The 17,782-nt window shown below is 46.3% G+C and overlaps 1 protein-coding gene across 5 annotated transcripts in view; it reads right to left on the bottom strand.

The window, feature by feature from the left end:
* Nucleotides 1-17,782, bottom strand: part of FRMD4A (FERM domain containing 4A) — a 386,235-nt gene that overhangs the window by 184,909 nt on the left and 183,544 nt on the right. The window contains exon 1 of one of the 5 annotated variants that reach the window (XM_037390647.1): nucleotides 6,845-7,381. The exons of 3 other annotated variants lie outside the window; for them this stretch is intronic. In XM_037390647.1, coding sequence (XP_037246544.1) covers nucleotides 6,845-7,003 — 159 coding nt within the window. In that variant the 5' untranslated portion in view covers nucleotides 7,004-7,381. Of the gene's footprint in view, nucleotides 1-6,844; nucleotides 7,382-17,782 lie in introns of those variants that run through there. One more of the 5 variants, XM_037390646.1, reaches the window with a different exon arrangement.

Raw genomic sequence — 17,782 nt, 5'->3', positions numbered from 1 at the left:
CAGCTGCCTTGGTGCAGTGGAAGAAGAGATGGGACCCCACAGACTGCTGAAGGGAGTAGGCATTTGTGACTGTCCAGGAGGCAGAAGGGTTATTGCCTCAAACTTCCCAGGTGTTTAAGCCCTTTGTGCTCCTCTGGTGAGCTTCACCATGACATTTTACTTTGAATCCTCAGCCCTGGGCAAGACATCCCAAGCAGCCCTCTAGCTTTACCTGAACTTGGCTGCTATTGCCCTTTCGCCTGACGCAGCATGGGATGGAGAGCAGCCCTGGACAGGCTGATTTGGCATGCCCCAGACTGGGGTAAGCACTCATGTCTAGCTGGATATTTTGCAGCGTTAACATTTTGACATTCCCTCCACTGACATCAATGCTCCGTGCAGCTACAGTGGGGCTGGTGGTAGTGGCACGGATCCCACCTACTAAGTTGCCCTGGCCCCTCCCAGCTCTAGAAAGGCAGGGGAAGTCCGTATCAAATGCTGAGCGCAGTTTTACAGTGTGTTGTAAAAATACCGGGGGATGGGAACTTATTGAACACCTCTTGTGCTTTCTCCATAGATGCCTTGATTAGAAACAGCTTGAGGCTCCTCCATGGGCTGATTTTTTTCTCTTTTTTCTCCTGTCTGTTTGGACATGTTTTCTGGCAAAGATGATTTTTTAACCTTTGTGTTTTCTCTCCCCTCCCCTGCCTGTCTAAGCCTCTTTACTTCTGCCTGTAATGAAGATGGGGTGAGAAACTCTGCAAGCCAAAAGCTCCCGAGCGGCTTTCGGAAACATGTAAGGCTCATTAGCCCTTTCTGCAACTCTGGGGCTTTTGGGTGGAGTGTTATTTTCCTCCTTTTTGTGTGATTTGTGTCAGTTGCTGTTGGAGTTTTTCTGAGGGAAGCAGTTCAAGCCTCATAAATGCTTAAATATGTAGCAATAAAGTTTGAGAAGTCTCCAGGGCAGCTCCAGAGCTTGTGGACTAGCTCAGAAAAGAATGCCAGGGAAAAAAAAGTCACAATTGCCTCCCACTAAAAGTGGGAATTCAGCAGGCTGCAATCTCGGAGGGGCCTGACCCATTACAATACCCCACGAGATGTCTTTAGGAGACCTGAAGCCTCCTGAACACCGGCTGCACTGTGGCATCGCAGTGCTCCGAGGACAGAAAGGCTGCCAGCAAAGAGCTCTGCAAGCACAGCTCTACGGGTGGCACTGGTACCCACACCCACTGCTGTCCTTATGAGTTGAAAATCAACTACTCCACTGAAGACCCCTCTGCCCAAAACCAGAAGAGAAAGGATCTGGGTTTTCTGACTTTGAGAGAGTCAGAAACAGCTTCAGCTACAGCCTGAGACCTGGATAAGGTCCCATGCTCTCCAATTTTGTTGGCTCGTTCCTCCTACCCACCCAACACTACCACATGCCTAATCCCCTGTTTCCTCAGCCTTCATCATTCTGGAGCTGACTAGATTAATGGGAAATGCTAATATGTCAGGCTTGAAAGGAAAGCAAAGAGCTGGTTGTGTTTGAATTCCACATTAATCTACTTGGTGATGAAGCTATAAATCAAATCCTGGAAGTTTTACCAATCTGAAATGATGTGTTTAACATTTCAGCCCTTTCCTTCCTCTCTCTTGCCCGACATTGATTTGCACAGCCTTTTGCGGCAGCGGGGCAGGCTTGCAAAATGCTGCTTTTGCTCCTGAATCCCTAATTGTGCTTAGACCGTAGTAAGATGTTGTCAAGGCAAGCAGGATGAGGAATGACGCTGAAACAAGAATGAATTTCCCAAGCTGCTTCTTTATCAGGAGGATGACCACAGTCCTGATGGGGTACATGGGTTTGCGGGGATGTCTCAAAACCTACTGCGAGGTGGGTAAAACTGCTCCCTTTATCAATGAAATACCCAGCAGGGTGCTAGCAGTCCCCCAAGTGAATGGAGGAGAAGCCCAAAAGTCCTTCAGCTCAGCTCCCTGGTGCCTGCAGCAGCTGGGTGAAAATCCATTAGCATCTCATTGCCAGCAGCGGGCACCAGGTGGGAAACACACCTGAGCTGCACTCTCCTGAGGGTAGATAAAATGGCAAGATCTGGAAAATAAGGGCAATGAAGTAGCCGAACACAAGGCCCAAGGAGGATGCGGTTTGGGGGCTCACGTGGCTGAGCACACCTGCATGTACGTAGATGAAGAACCACCTTCTGGTCTATGACACCTGCCAGCTCTGGCCCGAGAGGAGTGGCAGGCAGTTAAAGCACTGCAAAAACATCTCCATACTATTGGGCCAGGAGTCATAGGTGATTTTCACAGCTGGAAACCAGTTAGTGAGCTGGGATCTGCCTTGCAAGAACTGGGGGTTCTTGCAGCAGCAATCTCCCTCCAAGGTCTGGGGGTGCCCAGCCCCCGCAGGTATCCTTCCCCCATCATGGGACCTTGGTTTCTGCACTTGTTCCTGCTGTTGCTCCTTGGGCCTGTATCCTCCAGCTAGCATGGTAAAAGCTCTCTTCTCTTCCTCATTTCAGGTAAACATCCAGCCCCTGAACGCTACAGCACACCTCCTTCCTTAATCCCCTTACCTATAACTGGATATACGGGGAGCAATGAGGTGCTGAAGACAATTCTGCGCTTGCGTCTGTACCCTGAAATGAGTAATTTCTTCCGTCTCTGCCCTAGTTTCTATGGCAGTAAAACAGGCATGATGCTACCTAATCACCTTTCCAAGCACTCGGTGGATAAGAAGCAGCATGCAAAAAGTACATGGCACTACTGTGTAGGGGGTGTGGGGAATTAAATGTCTGTGATTAGTATGACAGCTCCTTGAGAAACTGCTCTGCGTCCAGTGGCCGGCCTCTGACTTGGTAGGAGCAGTTGGTGGGATTTTAAACAGACAGACACATAAACGCATTTTTACTGAAGATGTAGGTCCTGGCCTGCTTAATGTTCTTTGAGACTGCACAGGCATCACTGGGAAACTAAAACATTTGTTGATGGATTTGGAGATTAAATAAATAGTGAAATATCTTCAGGATGTTAAAATGCAGAACTGGCTGCCTATCCCAGAATAAACCAGCCTTCCCCCAGCACTTCTTGAAATGTAAGTATTTCTGCAAAAGCAGGCACTGTGTTAGTTCACAGGGTCATTTTTTTAGTAGGTCAGAGCAGTCAGACATCTTCTGGGCGTTGGTAAAAATACACCCGACAGCTCTATGGCACCTTGTACAACTGACTGTCGAAAGCGTTGAGTGGAAGCTTTTTATTTGTTAATCTCCTTTTTCAAATGAATTTCAATCATGCACTCAGAAAGCCACATGGTGGATCACAAAGCACAGCTAAAATATAGCAAGCCTTCACCACAATTAAAATATAGCAACTGGTGACTGTTAGCCCCACCGAAAACAGAGCAAGGCAAGTGGCTTGGTCAGACTGTGCAGACAAAAGTATCCCTGGGAATCACAGCGGACTTGTGGGAGGATTTGCTTGCTGGGAAGAGAAAAGCAGCCTGAGACAGATGATGGTACCTTGCTTCAGGATACCAGAAGCCTCTACTTCTCAGATGTCCTGAGTACCACAGCATCTCTTAAAGGCAATGAGAAATGGAGTTACACAGCACCTCTGAGTCAAATCCAGACTGGAGACCAAGAATGAAGGAACAGTTTTTGATTGTTTTAATCTATTTTATAACAACTGCTGCTCAGATTGCAGCCTGAGCAAACCCAGACTTCACATTTCTCCTTTGGTTTGGACTTGAAGACTGAAATCTCAAGTGGTTGGGAATCTCACCCTGACCACCACGACCAGCATCACCCCAAAACTGCTATTCTATCTACCCCTGCTAACGCATTGCCACTGATTTCCCGAGAGCCAAGAAAACAAAGTCTCACTTGTCAGACATAAGGGGATTTACACTATTATGTTGATGCCTGGAACTCCTTTTCTTTTCAACAGCCCGTTGCCTCTTGCACTGGCAGTAAATCTGGACCGTGCCCTCTACACAATATTATCTTTGTTTCTATGTATTTTGTAGATGGGACAGTAAAAGGGAATTACCAAACCCATGGATGTTTTTCAGAGTTTGTGTGGTGGAGACATCAGTCTAGGGAAAGAAATAAAAAAAATTCTCCAAGTCAGGGTTGTACCCAAGCACCCAGGGTCTTGGTTCATGGTGCAAAGGAGGACCTGAGTCCTCCCTGGTGATGTGTGTGCAGCAGCGTGAGTCCTGCTCATCCGTGGTGGTACTCCTAAGTCAGTCTCAGCAAGGGTGAGCCAGCAAATGGCTCCAGAAGCAGACATGCACTGAGATGTGATTAACTCAAAGAAAAAAACCATAAAGCATACTTTCTGGAGTATGAAAAGTGTTGCTTAATTTTACAAAGTTGACTAATGTTTCTTTTTAGGGTTTTTTTAGGGTTATGGTACCAGGCAGAGGTGCTACAGCTGATCTGCTTTGCTCTCAAGATGCAGTAGCAGCAGGGATTAATATAAAGCAGCAACAAAATCTAGCATAGTCAAGAGCTTATTTGCTCATCTAAATAATAAACAGTGGGAGAAGTCTCTGTCTCTGGGAAGTGATTAAACAGTCAGGCTTTCTGTCCAAACAATATTCTACTAAAATACCCCATCAACATTTAAATCGGAGGATGCTGGCTACTGGAGGAAATGCTGTTAGAATTAATATATAAATGTAGAATTAGCTATCAGCTCATACTGGCTACTAATAATATCGCTGCTGCTGGCTCTGTGCGGCGATGAGCTGTGAGTTGCCTTTCCCAAGCAAACCTCCACCCAGTAGCAACTGTCCTGGTACCTGACCCACCATTTCAGGTCCTCTCCAAAGAACTGGAAGCTCATGGGCATTGACAAATAAAGTGATATGGTTTTACTGAGCTTTTGCAGATGTTCGCTGATTCTGCCTGAGAAACAGACAACTATTCAAGTCAGCCCTGCCCTGTGAGTGTCAGGCTGCATGGATGCTCGTTGGGATGGGAAGGGAGGCACCTTTCCCTGCCCTGTTTCCCCGGTGACTCTAGCAAAGGGGGATAACATGCCAGGGCCATGACATAATGCCATGGGGGATGGCTGAAGACATGTGCAAGTTGTAATGGAAAAAGTGCACTTGTGCATGGGCTCAATGCTTGCAAGAGAGTAAATCTGTTAAAAGACCACCAGTCCCAGGAGTTATCACAGGCAGTAGAACACTCTGATGCATGGTGCATAGGCTGGGGATGTTAGTTGTGACTGGAATCTGGGCGCATCTGAGAACTGTCTCCTTAGTTTTTGAAGATGGTTTTACTACAAAGGTGGAGAGTAAAAAGGGCGTTCAGTGTTAAGTCCTCTTGCTCCTCCCTCCCAGGCCCATGACAGTGAATTTGCTTCAGGTTCAGGCTCCTAAAACAAGCTGCAGAGAGCGGATGGGGCAACCCCACACCACAGGCAGCCTCTGCACAGACTGACTGACTGGCAGTCATACTGGCCAAGGCCAAGTGCAGCCCAGGGAGAGCAGCTGGTTCACTTGGAGCCATCACAGTGTACCTCTCATGGGGGTTTCAAAGCTCTGCCCTGGGGCCACCAGGGCACTCAGTGGGACGAGGGGTCCTTCCGGGGAATGGGTCTGTGTTATTGACTGCAGGCATCTTCTAGAACAAACAAATACTTAAAATAAACATGCTGCCCATGCCTGCTGAACTCCAAAGGCAACCATAAAATCTATTCCTGAAGTCAGCTGAAACCAGAACATAATTTGAAGCTGGTTCAAAAGTTTGCTGAAATTACTAAGAGCTTTTGCCCTGGTCTCCCTCTAAACAACACACACAATTTCTACAGGCTTTTAATCTGGCTTCTTCTGTATAACTTGGCTTCATACGTGGAGACTTCCAAAGTACAGGAAAAGCAAAATACCAAGCAAATGGGAGTAGCAGAAAATGCCTTTTCCGAATGCAAAAACCCATCAGTCAACCCAGCGTCCAGCATTAGCCAAATCTGTGAAGCTGATAAATACTGTAACGGGTTTGCCCCCACAGCAGAATAAATGTCTAGACTCAGTAGCTGATCAAAAAGCAGGCAAGCTGGATGCCAGATAGTTTGCAGTGTCATTTCAACCTGGACTCACCTATGGACCAGGATGAGTTTCTGTTCAAAGTGGCATCCAGTTCTAGTGCCTTCACTGGGATGTTCAGTTTATTTAACCCCGTTTAGCCAGCCTCAGAAACATAGTTTATTAGAGCTGTGTAGTTATACCTCTAGCTGCAAGCGTTAGTTTAACTTTACAGAGAAGCCGGTCGACCAAGCTCCAAACCTTTCTACACCACAGAAAACACACACCAAATAAAACAAAAGTTTTAGGCAATCAGATGCCACAACTTTGCAAGACTAAGCGGTCAGAAGGCATTGCACAAGTCAAGCAGGCATAACTAGTGCTACTGCAGTTTGAGACCCACTTTATTTGCCCATTTTCCACAGGTTAGGAGCCTTCAGGTGTCCTTTCCTCTCGGTAAGTTACAAATTACTCTTGTGCAGCCGCAGGGACAGCTTGAGGAACAGCTAAGGCTAGCTGTATTTATGAGTATAAAGCTCAAGGGAAGGCGATATAGCAGAGTGACCCTGAATTTGCATTCATTTATTCCCCTCTGCTCTGTGGGAAGGAGAGTTTTGACCTGTGTTCAGCCACAGAAGACCCCACCACCACTATACTCAAAAGCTGCGTTTGTCCTCCTAGACCTCCCCTGCCCATGGTGTCTCCTCTGTCCCACTGCCTGTGGTAGAAGCCAAAGCGGTTGGTAGTAACAGGACAGGACCCTGTGCGACCCTCGGGGTTGTTTCCCCATTGAAGCACCAGGGTCCGAGGGTCTGGCCTGGTGTTTTGCAGCCCTACCTGGTAAACGGCTCTGGAAATGCACCATGGCTTCAGCATGAGCTGCAGGACCCTCAGGTTTCCAAAACGACAAGTCCTCAGAGCCCGGGATGTCAGACTCCACACCAGGCTGTCCCAGCTGTAGAGCAGATCCTCAAAGCCAAAGAGCACAGCAGCCATGCCAGCTCCCCGTGTGAAACACCCTGGACTCCCTGCTTGGAGGCAATCGGATAATCCCAAGGCGCCTTCTGAACTGCAAGGTTAAAAAGTCACTGCAATTTCCATCAAAGAAGGAGAAGGAAAAGAAAGGAAAAAACCCCGCCAAACCACCAAACCAAACCTGACAACAAAAACCAGCAGCCAAAATAAACTGTTTGGGATGTGCCTTTCTCCCTTCGCACACGCCCTTCAGAATGTGGTTTCTCCCTCTGTGTATCTTCTCAAAGCAAGTTCTGCTGCACCCAGGGGTGAGCGGGGAAAAGGTAAAAATACCCCTCCTGAGTTAGGAAGGCAATTGCACATCCCTCTCAAAGGGCTTCTTGGTTACACTGCATCACTTCCTAGCTCTCCGCTGCAGAACCAAGAAGGGAACTCAGATCCAAAGTCATCATTTTGCAAGCTCAGTCCTGGGACTCCATCCAGAGGGAGGAAAAAAGCTGCTAGCTCTCCCTCTGCCAACATTCCCAAGACATTCCGGTATTGGGCTTAACTCTTTCAAACACTCCAGAAGAGCATTTGAGAAGACAGCTTTGCCACATGCGACATTTCATCCTTTTGTTTCGTGTGTTGACTAGCTATCGCACAGTTACACTCTGGTCTTTTCTCCACCCATCTGTCCTGCAGCCTCTACATGTTTTGGCCTCAGAAGGTGACTTGGTCTTTATATGAGACTTATGCAACAGTCTGCAAAGCACCTTATTTACCCAGGGAGCAGTATCTTGGAAAGTTGCACATATTAAACAATGCCCATCTAAAATCAGTCTTATTCAGCTGGTGTGGACTTATTTTTAGCCCTCGATGAGCTTGCATTCGTAAGGGTGGGTCTCATCTGAACAGGCTCAGCAGAACACATATATTGCCAGTTCTCTCCATCTCAGCTGGATGCCAAAACACCCTTTTTAGTCTATGGACACAAAGATTCACTTCTGGCACAACTTCCTAAAACAGGTGTTGAGAAGAGATCAGTTCCCTGCCCATTTCCCCCTGGAGGCAGTTGTCTGAGTGGAAGCTTCAATGTTGTCAACATCTGCAACGAGGTGGGATGAGGAAACCGGTCCAGTGAGGGTGAAAATACATTACCAACACAAGGATTTCGCAGTTCAGTTAAATCATCACAAAATCATGCAGCTAAATTACTACAGGTTTTCCAACTAAATCGCATGAATGCTCATTCTGCCTGTGGTCTGGAGTTTGATAACCAGCTGGGGAAACTGAGGTGGAAGTATTTTCACCAAAAGGCACAGTGCAAACCAGTGCCCTTGGAGACAGCTGCCTGTCACTGCTGTTTGTCACTCATTTCACTCTCCCTTCAGAGGAATGTGCACAAAAAGGCAGCAGTACTTGGAGGGAGTAGATGGGAATCAGCTGGGCAGTGCCTCATGGAGGCACTTCTCAGGAGGCACTTTTTAGAGGGGTAGACAGGACAACACGACTTTGACCTGAAATCACGAGGGACCTGCATGCACTGACCCCCTAAAGCTGCTGGTGTAGCAGAGCTGAGAAGCCATCATCTCCCAAAGCCTTGATGTCTTCTCTGATTCACTCCCTGGATCAGGAAGGAGCTGGAATATTAATTCTGGTTGATTTTCTGCAGGTCTGTCCCACCCTGACCCCGTCTATATTTTGATCTTTGAGGACTGGAGAACACAAAGTGAGCGGTGCATCACAAGAACAGCACAAGGATGCTCATCAGCTCGTTGACAGGACAGGTGGAGGGACAGGAAAATACAGCTGCAAACTTCATATTCTCAGCCTAATTACTTATTCAGGACATCGTCTTTAGAGTGGCATCATAGAATATGGTAATAAAATCATAATAATATTTCCTTCAAACTTGTTAGAAGCTATTCATTCTGCAAAGCCTGGTTTTCTTTCCTCCTCTCTCCGTCCCTGCCTATCTCTTTTCTTGGTGTCCGCCCTTAGCTGCTAGTCCCCCTATGCTCATCATCTCTCAGTTATTTCTTTACCTGCCTGTAAACTAGGTAATGCATCGCCTCCATTAACAGTGGTGTAGACAAGGGACCAGGAACGTCACCATTATAAAGCCTCATTTGGAAGAAAGGTATTTTTTGTTTTATGTAACTTGACAATATTTGCTCCAGGCTACAGCCTGGTGTATAAGATCTCTGCCTGGGAGCACAAGTGAGGAAAAGAAAAAAATGTTTTTGATAAAGGAAAACGGAGGGGGGAAAAGAAACCATAGCAAGTGATTGCTCTGGGATGTGACCTAACCCCTTTGGTATTCTGCAAGGGGGAGAGAAGGGGAAATGGAGGATATGCCACAGTTTTAAAATTAGCTGCTCCACATGTGCATCTAGTCTTTCCCTACGCTTTAAAGGGGACTTTCAGCCCCCTGTCCCAACTCGGTAATTACTCAGTAGATGAGGGCAGCTCTGAAGGAGCCTTTTCACTTGGCTGATGACATAATCAGACTTTCTGAAAACAGTTCCCCTATGTATTTATTTAACTGATAGACTGGAGCAGTCTCCTTAAGGAGTCACTGGAGTCTATAGGAGGCCCCAAGCATTTCAGTGTGTAGATTTACCTTCATGATTAGAGCAGATTGTTTGGTTTCCTGCAGAGGTTTTCCTGCTGATTAGACACATACTATTTTTGAGGGGGTAAAAGCTGCCTGAATACAGATTACTCGTCCCACCTCGCAGCTTCCGAGGGAACTGCAACTGCAGACGTTTCTCAGGCAAAGACAGCCCATGCCCTCCAAAGCCAAGGGATACACCACCAAAGGTGCTCTTTTCCAGGGAGGCACCACAGAGGGTGCTCTTGCTTATCTGAAAAGGTCAGGAGAGGTCATTGCTACACAGAATGGTAGAAGAGAGGAGAAAAAATTACTGAGAATCAGCAGCTTGGCTTTTTTTGCTGGTGTATGCTTTGAGTAATTTCTAGAAAATCATCTTACAATTCTATAAAACATGCTGAGCTTCACCTTCACTAATGTCAATTATGAAAAAAACCCTTTACCCTTTGCACTTTACATAGATCTATAGACATTTGCAGGTCTTTTCGACAGAGCCTCTTTAATTATGCACTGATTATTTCCCGCTGTTTCTGAGAAAATGTCAGGCAAAACATTTGCTGTGAAACCTCCCACGTTTTACTGACAGTCCAAAGGCTGTTACCCGAGTACAAAAATAGCTCCTTACTTCCCATTAAAAAAATCCAAACAAACAGAAAAACCCCAGGCCCTTTGGGTTGTTTCATGGGACTGTCACTGAAGCTTGCAGGCTGGGGGTGGACTTCCCAACCCAACCCCAGCAGGCAGCTCCTCCTGACTGCAGACCCTGCAAATCGATGCCTGCACTGCGAGCTCAAGAGATGGGTCCGTGTTTTGCCTTTAAGCAGACTGTATATTCTGGCCTCCACAGGAGGAGTTCAGCATCCCTTTCCAGCACGCTCTAGAGTAATTCTCTATCCACAACTTTCGGAAGGGTGTGGATGTATTTGGGCATGTTGAAAGGCAGACATGCCGGGTGGAGGGTGGTTTCCTTGTAGCTTGTTGTATACACACCAGAAACATCCTGCTTCTGCTCAACATGTGGCCCCAACGGTCCCTGCAGCTCCAGCCCGATGTGGTCTTCTAGCTCTTATTTCAAAACCATTAGCTTTTTTGATCTTTATTTCTCTATAATGTTGAGAGGATTAATGTTGTTAGATCTTTGTGTTTAAAGTTCCCTTTCATGTTGCAGCTTCACGCTTTCTTATGTTAAAGATGTTTTTTTGAATGTTTAACTAGTTGCATTTTCCTCCTTGTGTCTTAATGGCACATCATTTTTGTGGCTGATATAACAGGAACAGTTAGAGATGACCCACTTCCAAGTGATCAAACACATGGACAAAAGCCACCCTCCTTCCTTCACATATGCCCTCTGTGGGCACCTATAGAAGTGACCTCCCTGCTGTAACTGCACCGAACCACAAACTCTACCAAGATTTCCAAACGGACATTGGACACCAAATCCACTTGAGAACCTAAGCCTCTGAGTGCCCTATTGCCACCCCAGCCAAGGTGGTGTCATCCCTCATGCTGACCCATTTATCTTCTTTGTCTTTCCACTGAGAAGTGGCCTCACTGCAAATCCAGGGAGGGACCATGGGGGCTTTCTGTGTGCCCGGTAGGGGCTTCCCAGAGTGCAAGGACTTTTGGCTTTATTTCTCGTAACTTTGCAGGTTTTGTACTTTCTTTCTATAAGGAAAAGTTTGAGGGGAGCATTTTAAAAGGAGCTGGGAATGGCATTTCTGTTGAGGAAGCAAATCCTCAGACTTTGAGGGCTATATTATACAACATGCATGTTCCAGGCTAAGGAAACTCACCTGAATTTAAAAAGAGTGAAAATGAAGTATGTATGTCCATACTGGGTCTGCTAAGAGCTTTGATCAGCTAAGGGTCTGCTGACCCTGTGTAATCGTTATGTATTGCTAAAAGATCATGACCTCAGCATGGCTGGGCTGCAAGACCCAGACAATGATCATGCCTGAACCTTTGCAGGCTTGAAGAGGAGGCACCAGCACCCCTAGCTCACCTTTCTGGAGCTCTAGGTCAAGAAACTGAACTTGGAAGTGTCTCCCCAGAGATCTGCTGCCCCATGCAAATGTGATGGCTGTGTCTGCTCCACTTCAGTTACCTTCTAACTCTCACCCATCAGATGCTACCAATGCCACAGCTACAAACAGCCTGCACCTCTCACCCCCTGGACTGCCATTGCTGCCAGACCTACAACCCCCCTGCAGAGAAAATTCAAGAAATGGAAGACTTCTCTGCTGGTTACATTTTGCGGGACGAACATCATGAGTCAGAAATCCTGACCAATTTTCTCAAGATGTTCTCATGAGTCCATATGGCCTAAAATGTTCCATAATGAAATGAATTGCTGCTTCATGGTAATACTGAATGAAAATTTACTATTCCAGCCATCCACCTTGATCATAACATTTTTAAAGCTCTTTGAAAATGTAAAGTGCTCTGGTAGTGCTAAGCATTATTGCCATGCGAACAGCAGCTCCTTCTGCGTAAGGCTGTACGTATCCTCCCTTTGGAGGGTTTTTTATTGACTGGCACAGGAGAGTATGTCATATCCTCACATCATACGCATTTCATTTTCTAAAGTAAGCTGTGTTAGCAATTTAACAAGGTTTGGTAGTAGGTGGATCCTATAAAGCTGGGCTTGTACTTGTCCCTAATATTCCACCAGCTAAAGTGATTTTCACTACTAAAGCTAAAGTGATTTCTACTATGCCAAAAAGTGAAAGAGATTGTGCAGAGATTTGCTATTCAATCCTCTTGCTCTGCGAACGCTGTGGTGAATGAATCAGCGGGAGGGGATGTAGGTCAGGACAGCGTATTAAGTAAATAGTGCAGAACAGCCACAGAAAGTGAATGGCGAGATCTTAAATACGATTATTCACTTTGGAAACCCAAGCTTATGATTAACTCTGATCCTGCTGGGGACTGTAACGTCCTGTGACCAGAGTGTCCAATCAAAGCAGCACATGCTCACACATGCCCATCACCACAAGGTCTATCATCACGCTGCTCTCTGCTATTACGTGCAGAAATCTTCTGAGGAATTATTTTTGGCCAGAAGAAAACAGAAAAAAAATCCCAGCCTGCTTAGGAGGCAGGTATGAACCGGAGCAACCTACAACTCATCCAGCAGCTGAGCTGTTTTCCTTCCATGTTATTTGCCTGTGTCTAAAATAGCCTCTGGCAAGGTTCAGGGGTGAAGCAATACGAACCCAAGGCAAGCCTGTATTTGTGCCCATCAGGTGGGTGCTGAATTTCAAACTGTGGATAGAACACACCTGACTGCTCACAGAAGGAGCCGTGCACTTCTTCAGTTACCCTTTCATTGTTGCAAGCTTTTGCTTATTCCTTTGGCGACTGGGACGATTATTAGCCTTTACAAGAGGTTCCCCTGTACCCGGTGTTCATGCCATTTTGATTTATGCATTTCTCACCCCTTATCAGAAGATGATGGTCAAGCTGTTAAAATGGCCTTGGCTGCAGGCTGTGGTTTGGAGGACACACGGCTTCTCCCTGTTGCGGGTGTCTCTTAACTGGCACTATTTGCTTGGGAGAGAGGACAAATCTGGTGGCTCATAAAAAGCCTGTCTGAGGTTTTGCCCTGTGGCAAGATGGATAACTTAATGAAGGGCAATCTTGCTGTCTATGCAAAACCAGGCGACGTACAGCACAAACAGCCCATTTCAGCAGAACATTTACTTACATCTTATCCTGCAGATATATTTAAGTAGTCTGATTCAGACCCAGTGGTAACACTCACTGCATTCAATGACTAATACAAAGTCCTATCTGTTCACAGACAAGAGCTGAGCATTTCACTAAAAAGGAGGAGGGCAAAGGGAACTTATTTTAGAAAATCAATGGTCCAGATTTCTCATGTTTGATCTTATGATTTCTCACATTTGAGCTTATGGGTTGGAAAACCTGCCTCTTCCTCAGTTAAAGCTCATATAAAATTCATTATGAAGCTCCTTATAAATGATCATTACAAATAAATACTGCTCTTGCTGGTTAGGTTGTGATTGTCACTGGATAGAGAGGAAAGATAAAAGCAGGTCAAATATAACCTTCAGAGTAGAAATGAGGAGGGATCTGGTCCTAATCCAGAAAAGTCATCAGTTTCCTGAGCAACATTAGAAGAATCATGTAACTTTATGGGCCTCCGTTTCCTCAGTAGATTAATTCACTGACATTTGCCAGGTGCCCTGACATCTTAGGTGAACTGTTTTGCGTTAAAAAGTAAACATGTGTTCAGCCTGTTAGAAAGCCAACTAGTCATAATTCCACACGAGTTATGCAGCAAAAAGCAGAAATACTAAAGATACCTCGGATCGATAGTGTATCCTCTGTGTTGAAAGCTTCTACACTGATTATCAAAATAAGCATTAACTATGGGTGAATAAACGTCCCCTGAGGTGGACTGGTTATGTATGTATACAGGCACTCCCTGTGAGAGCAGTGCTTTATGCATCCAGGTGGTGCTAAACGCACGCAGGGAGAGTGCCATGGGGGAAGGTGATAGCTCTGTTAAATCTGGGGTAGAGTGGTCTAAAACGAGCCATGCTGAGGAACTGTTAACACCACAGAATGCGGTGCATGCACACACTTGCACACTCATTCATGGCATCTGCGCTGGGTCTGATTCACGTGGGGCGTTTTGGTTGTTTCTATCGCCATAGCACAAATAACTTGCAGATGGGAAACTCAAGAGTCAGCATAGGGGGATTACTGTACTGCAGCGGATCTTCACGCTGAGAACATCTCCCCAGATGGGACCAGTCAGACCTTCTCAGTAGAGCATAACAGTTGACCTCTACCCCGTTTGCTCCCGAAACAGAGATCCCTGTGGCTCGTGCTAATGGAAAAACTCCATTTGCGTTGTAGGACAGCACTGGATCCGTGCCATCTACAGTGATAATGCATGCACAGTTGACAGAAGATGATAACTTGCACTTCTGTTGCTGCTCGGCTTAAAACCCTGTACAAACATCAGCTTCTATTGCCTTGTGGTGCATTGAGAGATTTGTGTTATTGAGCTGCTACCAGAGCAGTGGATAAACAGGGACAAGAAGTGCCTGTGTGGGACAGCCAGTCACAAAGGCTGGCAGTCCTGGCTTTCCCTTTCTCTGGCTGTTTTCTATAGCTGCTATTGCACCCACGTACCCACCAGCATATCCAGACTGGGTGCTGAGCCTCGGGAGGTATAAATAGTAGCCCAGACTCCATCTGCAGAGGTGGAGAGGAGTTAATCAAACTCCCCCATGCTCTGCCTTCCAACCTGATGATCTGCAATGTGGAATCCAAGCTCACTGCCTAGCTTGTTTGCTCATACCTCCTGTAAAGAGGAGAAAATGGATCAAAGCTGCTAGATCGAAGCAGCAAGTCAGTCACTTCATTCTCTTTATGGACACCAGACTGAAGCTGTTCAGAAGTTAAAACAAAGAGGATTTACCCTCTTGATTTAGAAATTTATGACTCATTCCCATTTTGGCTGTTAGAAGTAGCTGTCATTTCCCCTGCCCCTAAAACATTCATGCCACAAAAAATAAAACCCATAAGCTCTTTGCTGTACTTATCTTGATGCACAAAGAATTCAAATGTTCACTGTTGCTATCTGGAGCTTGACTTCCTGTTATTAAGAAGGACATCCTAGTATTTAACAACACAAGATTTTTTATTTTTTTCCCCTTCTTCAAGCCAGGCAGAATGTCTAATGATTCTGGGGTTTGTTTCCTGCTTGTAATTAAGTAGGTCACAGCTGCAAAGCAAGAGAACAAGAAAATATTCAGATCACACAAAGCCAAGAACTATTAAATCATTTGCAGCTGAAGGATATGGCACATTTTATTTCTTTTTTTTTTTCTTCTTTTTTTTTTAAAGAAGTCTTGAATCTAAGGAAAACAAATATAGGAACTTTTAAGAGAACGATGAACTTGGAAGTTCTGCCCAAGTGCCACAGTAGCTTGGAAAAAAAAGGAGTGATCAAAACCCAGCTAATGTTGCTCATGAGTTGAATAGCTTTATGTGGTTGAAATAAACTCACTTCTTCATTGCTTAGGGCTGTATATTCTATCCACACAATTCTCTTTGAACCACTTGAGAGATTGCCCTCATTTCTTCTAGGCAGTTCCCACCAGACCCTCTGTGTCAGCCTGAAATGCCATGCTATGCCCTCTCCTGTAGGTCCCACACAGCACACACCCTGTGTGACTCCAGATGCAACCCAGTCACAGCACGATCTCTATCCAGACATGAAGCTCCCACAGGGCTGAAGGTCTTTTGATCTGCTCTTATGGCTCTTGGTGTTATGTTGCCTTGATCTGGCTCCCACTCCATCTCTGTTTAGGACAGAGAGGTGTTCTTGGTCCTTGTGTGACTGCTTTCACCGTGTGGACAAGTGCTGGCAGTGCATGCCTTGCCCTTGGGGACCCAGGCACACTTGCGCTGCAGAGCAGCCTCTGAAGGGCCCTGACAGTAGGGGTAGGAACCAGGGTTCAGCCTCATCATGGACAGGCATCAGTGGGCAAAGCCATACCACAACCTTACAGAGCAGGAAAAACCTCTTTTGCAGAGCCAAGGGGTCGGTCTGTGTGAACCAGGCACTTCAGCACAGAGTTGGTTCTGCCTGACCCCCTTTGAGTTATAGCAGGATTCAGGAGGAACGTAAATGACTGCACATTTCCATCACCGTGCTTTTGCCTAGGTTTTGGTATGAAGGCTCCCCCAAGCCTTTGCTCAGCCAAAAGGAGGGGACAGTGAGCAACAACCCCTCCACCCTCACTGTTCCCAGGTACAGAGTCTGGGACCACTCCACTCCATCACGAAAGGGAGATGAAACAGGGCACTCAGCTATGAGAACAGCGCCATTAAGCATCTGCCTTGGTCTAAAGAGCAGTGGAGATGTGTCCCAAATGCGTCGTAGCTGCAACAATAGGGCTCTTATTCCGCCCAGTGAGAGAACGGTCGTTGGGAAGATTTATGTCTGAAGCCCACCAAAATCAACACTGTACAGGGCAGTGGTCCAGTCAGACAAGAATCATTGCCTTGGCAGGGAACACCCACTGTGAATCTGTTTGATTTCAAAATAGGGTGTTTGGTTTTGTCGGAGGAGTGATTAAGATATGGACAGAACAGCAAGGATGAAAGCATATTGCTGCCTCTGTAAGAGATGTGATTGGGAGAGACATCAGTTTCAGCAATTACAAATTGGTGATGACCTCATGTTTACTCAAGATCTGATTGCGAAACTGTCATGGGAAAGAAAAGCCCACATAGACGGGATTTTGGGCTCTGTCCCTGTCTGACCGGACGTGGTCAGTTCATTCCAGGGTAAGAGAATATGGACCTTTTCATGCTGGTATTTCTTGGCTTGGCAAGCTAGGAACTGGGAGGGAGGGACGGTCAGTGCCTCCCGGATGGGCAATCATTATGAAAGATAAACAACAGAAAGTTTCTTAGAGGCTGGTGGCCAGGGAGTTTGAGGCCAGCCCTACAGTCTCTCCTCACGAAGTGCTGACCTTATGGGAGAGGGGCTGCATGCAAGAGCATGGTGGTACATATCCTGGGCTGTGGAAGATGTCTGATCCATCATCAAGTGATTCAGCGTATCAGGGTTTGTGGGTTTCCACCAGGAATTTCTCTAAAAGATGCTGACTTGCAGAAATATTTTTCTCTCTTCCCTCCAAAATGGGGTTCTTTCACCTTGAGCCCCTTAGAGGACGCCTGGGGAATGGAAGGCACTGACTTCAGAGAAAGCACCAGTGCAGGACTCTCTGAGGGATGTTCAGGGACCTCACAGCATCTCTTGGCCTTTTCAGGAAAACATTCATGCTGCCTACACCCTTGTCCTGAATCTTTCAGCAATTTCCCTTCCAGTCTAGGGCAGATAACAGCGTCCGTGGATTAGTATAAAACAAAGCTCAGGAATAGAAAGTTTTCAAAATGCTGCTGCAACCCGGAGTCTGGCCAGCACCGCACAGTCTTCTGTGACTGATCGTAAGGCATAGGAGCTAGATCATCTGCTGGCATCAGTCTGCTTATCTTTCCCTTGACACCATCCTCCAGAAGCTGGAGGTTGGCTCCAGGGCCACTTTAATTACTCTCCAGTGAGTGATTGGATGCATTGGAATGCGCTAACATAACTGTGCTTTTAAAAATCAACGTCCTCTGGTTTTATGGCTTTTCTTGGCTAGGTTCCCACT

The sequence above is a fragment of the Falco rusticolus genome, chromosome 5 (genome assembly GCF_015220075.1).
Source record: "Falco rusticolus isolate bFalRus1 chromosome 5, bFalRus1.pri, whole genome shotgun sequence".
In the NCBI taxonomy this organism is placed as follows: domain Eukaryota; kingdom Metazoa; phylum Chordata; class Aves; order Falconiformes; family Falconidae; genus Falco; species Falco rusticolus.
The sequence above is the reverse complement of the archived record's forward strand: the minus strand, read 5'-3'. Positions and strand labels throughout refer to the sequence as shown.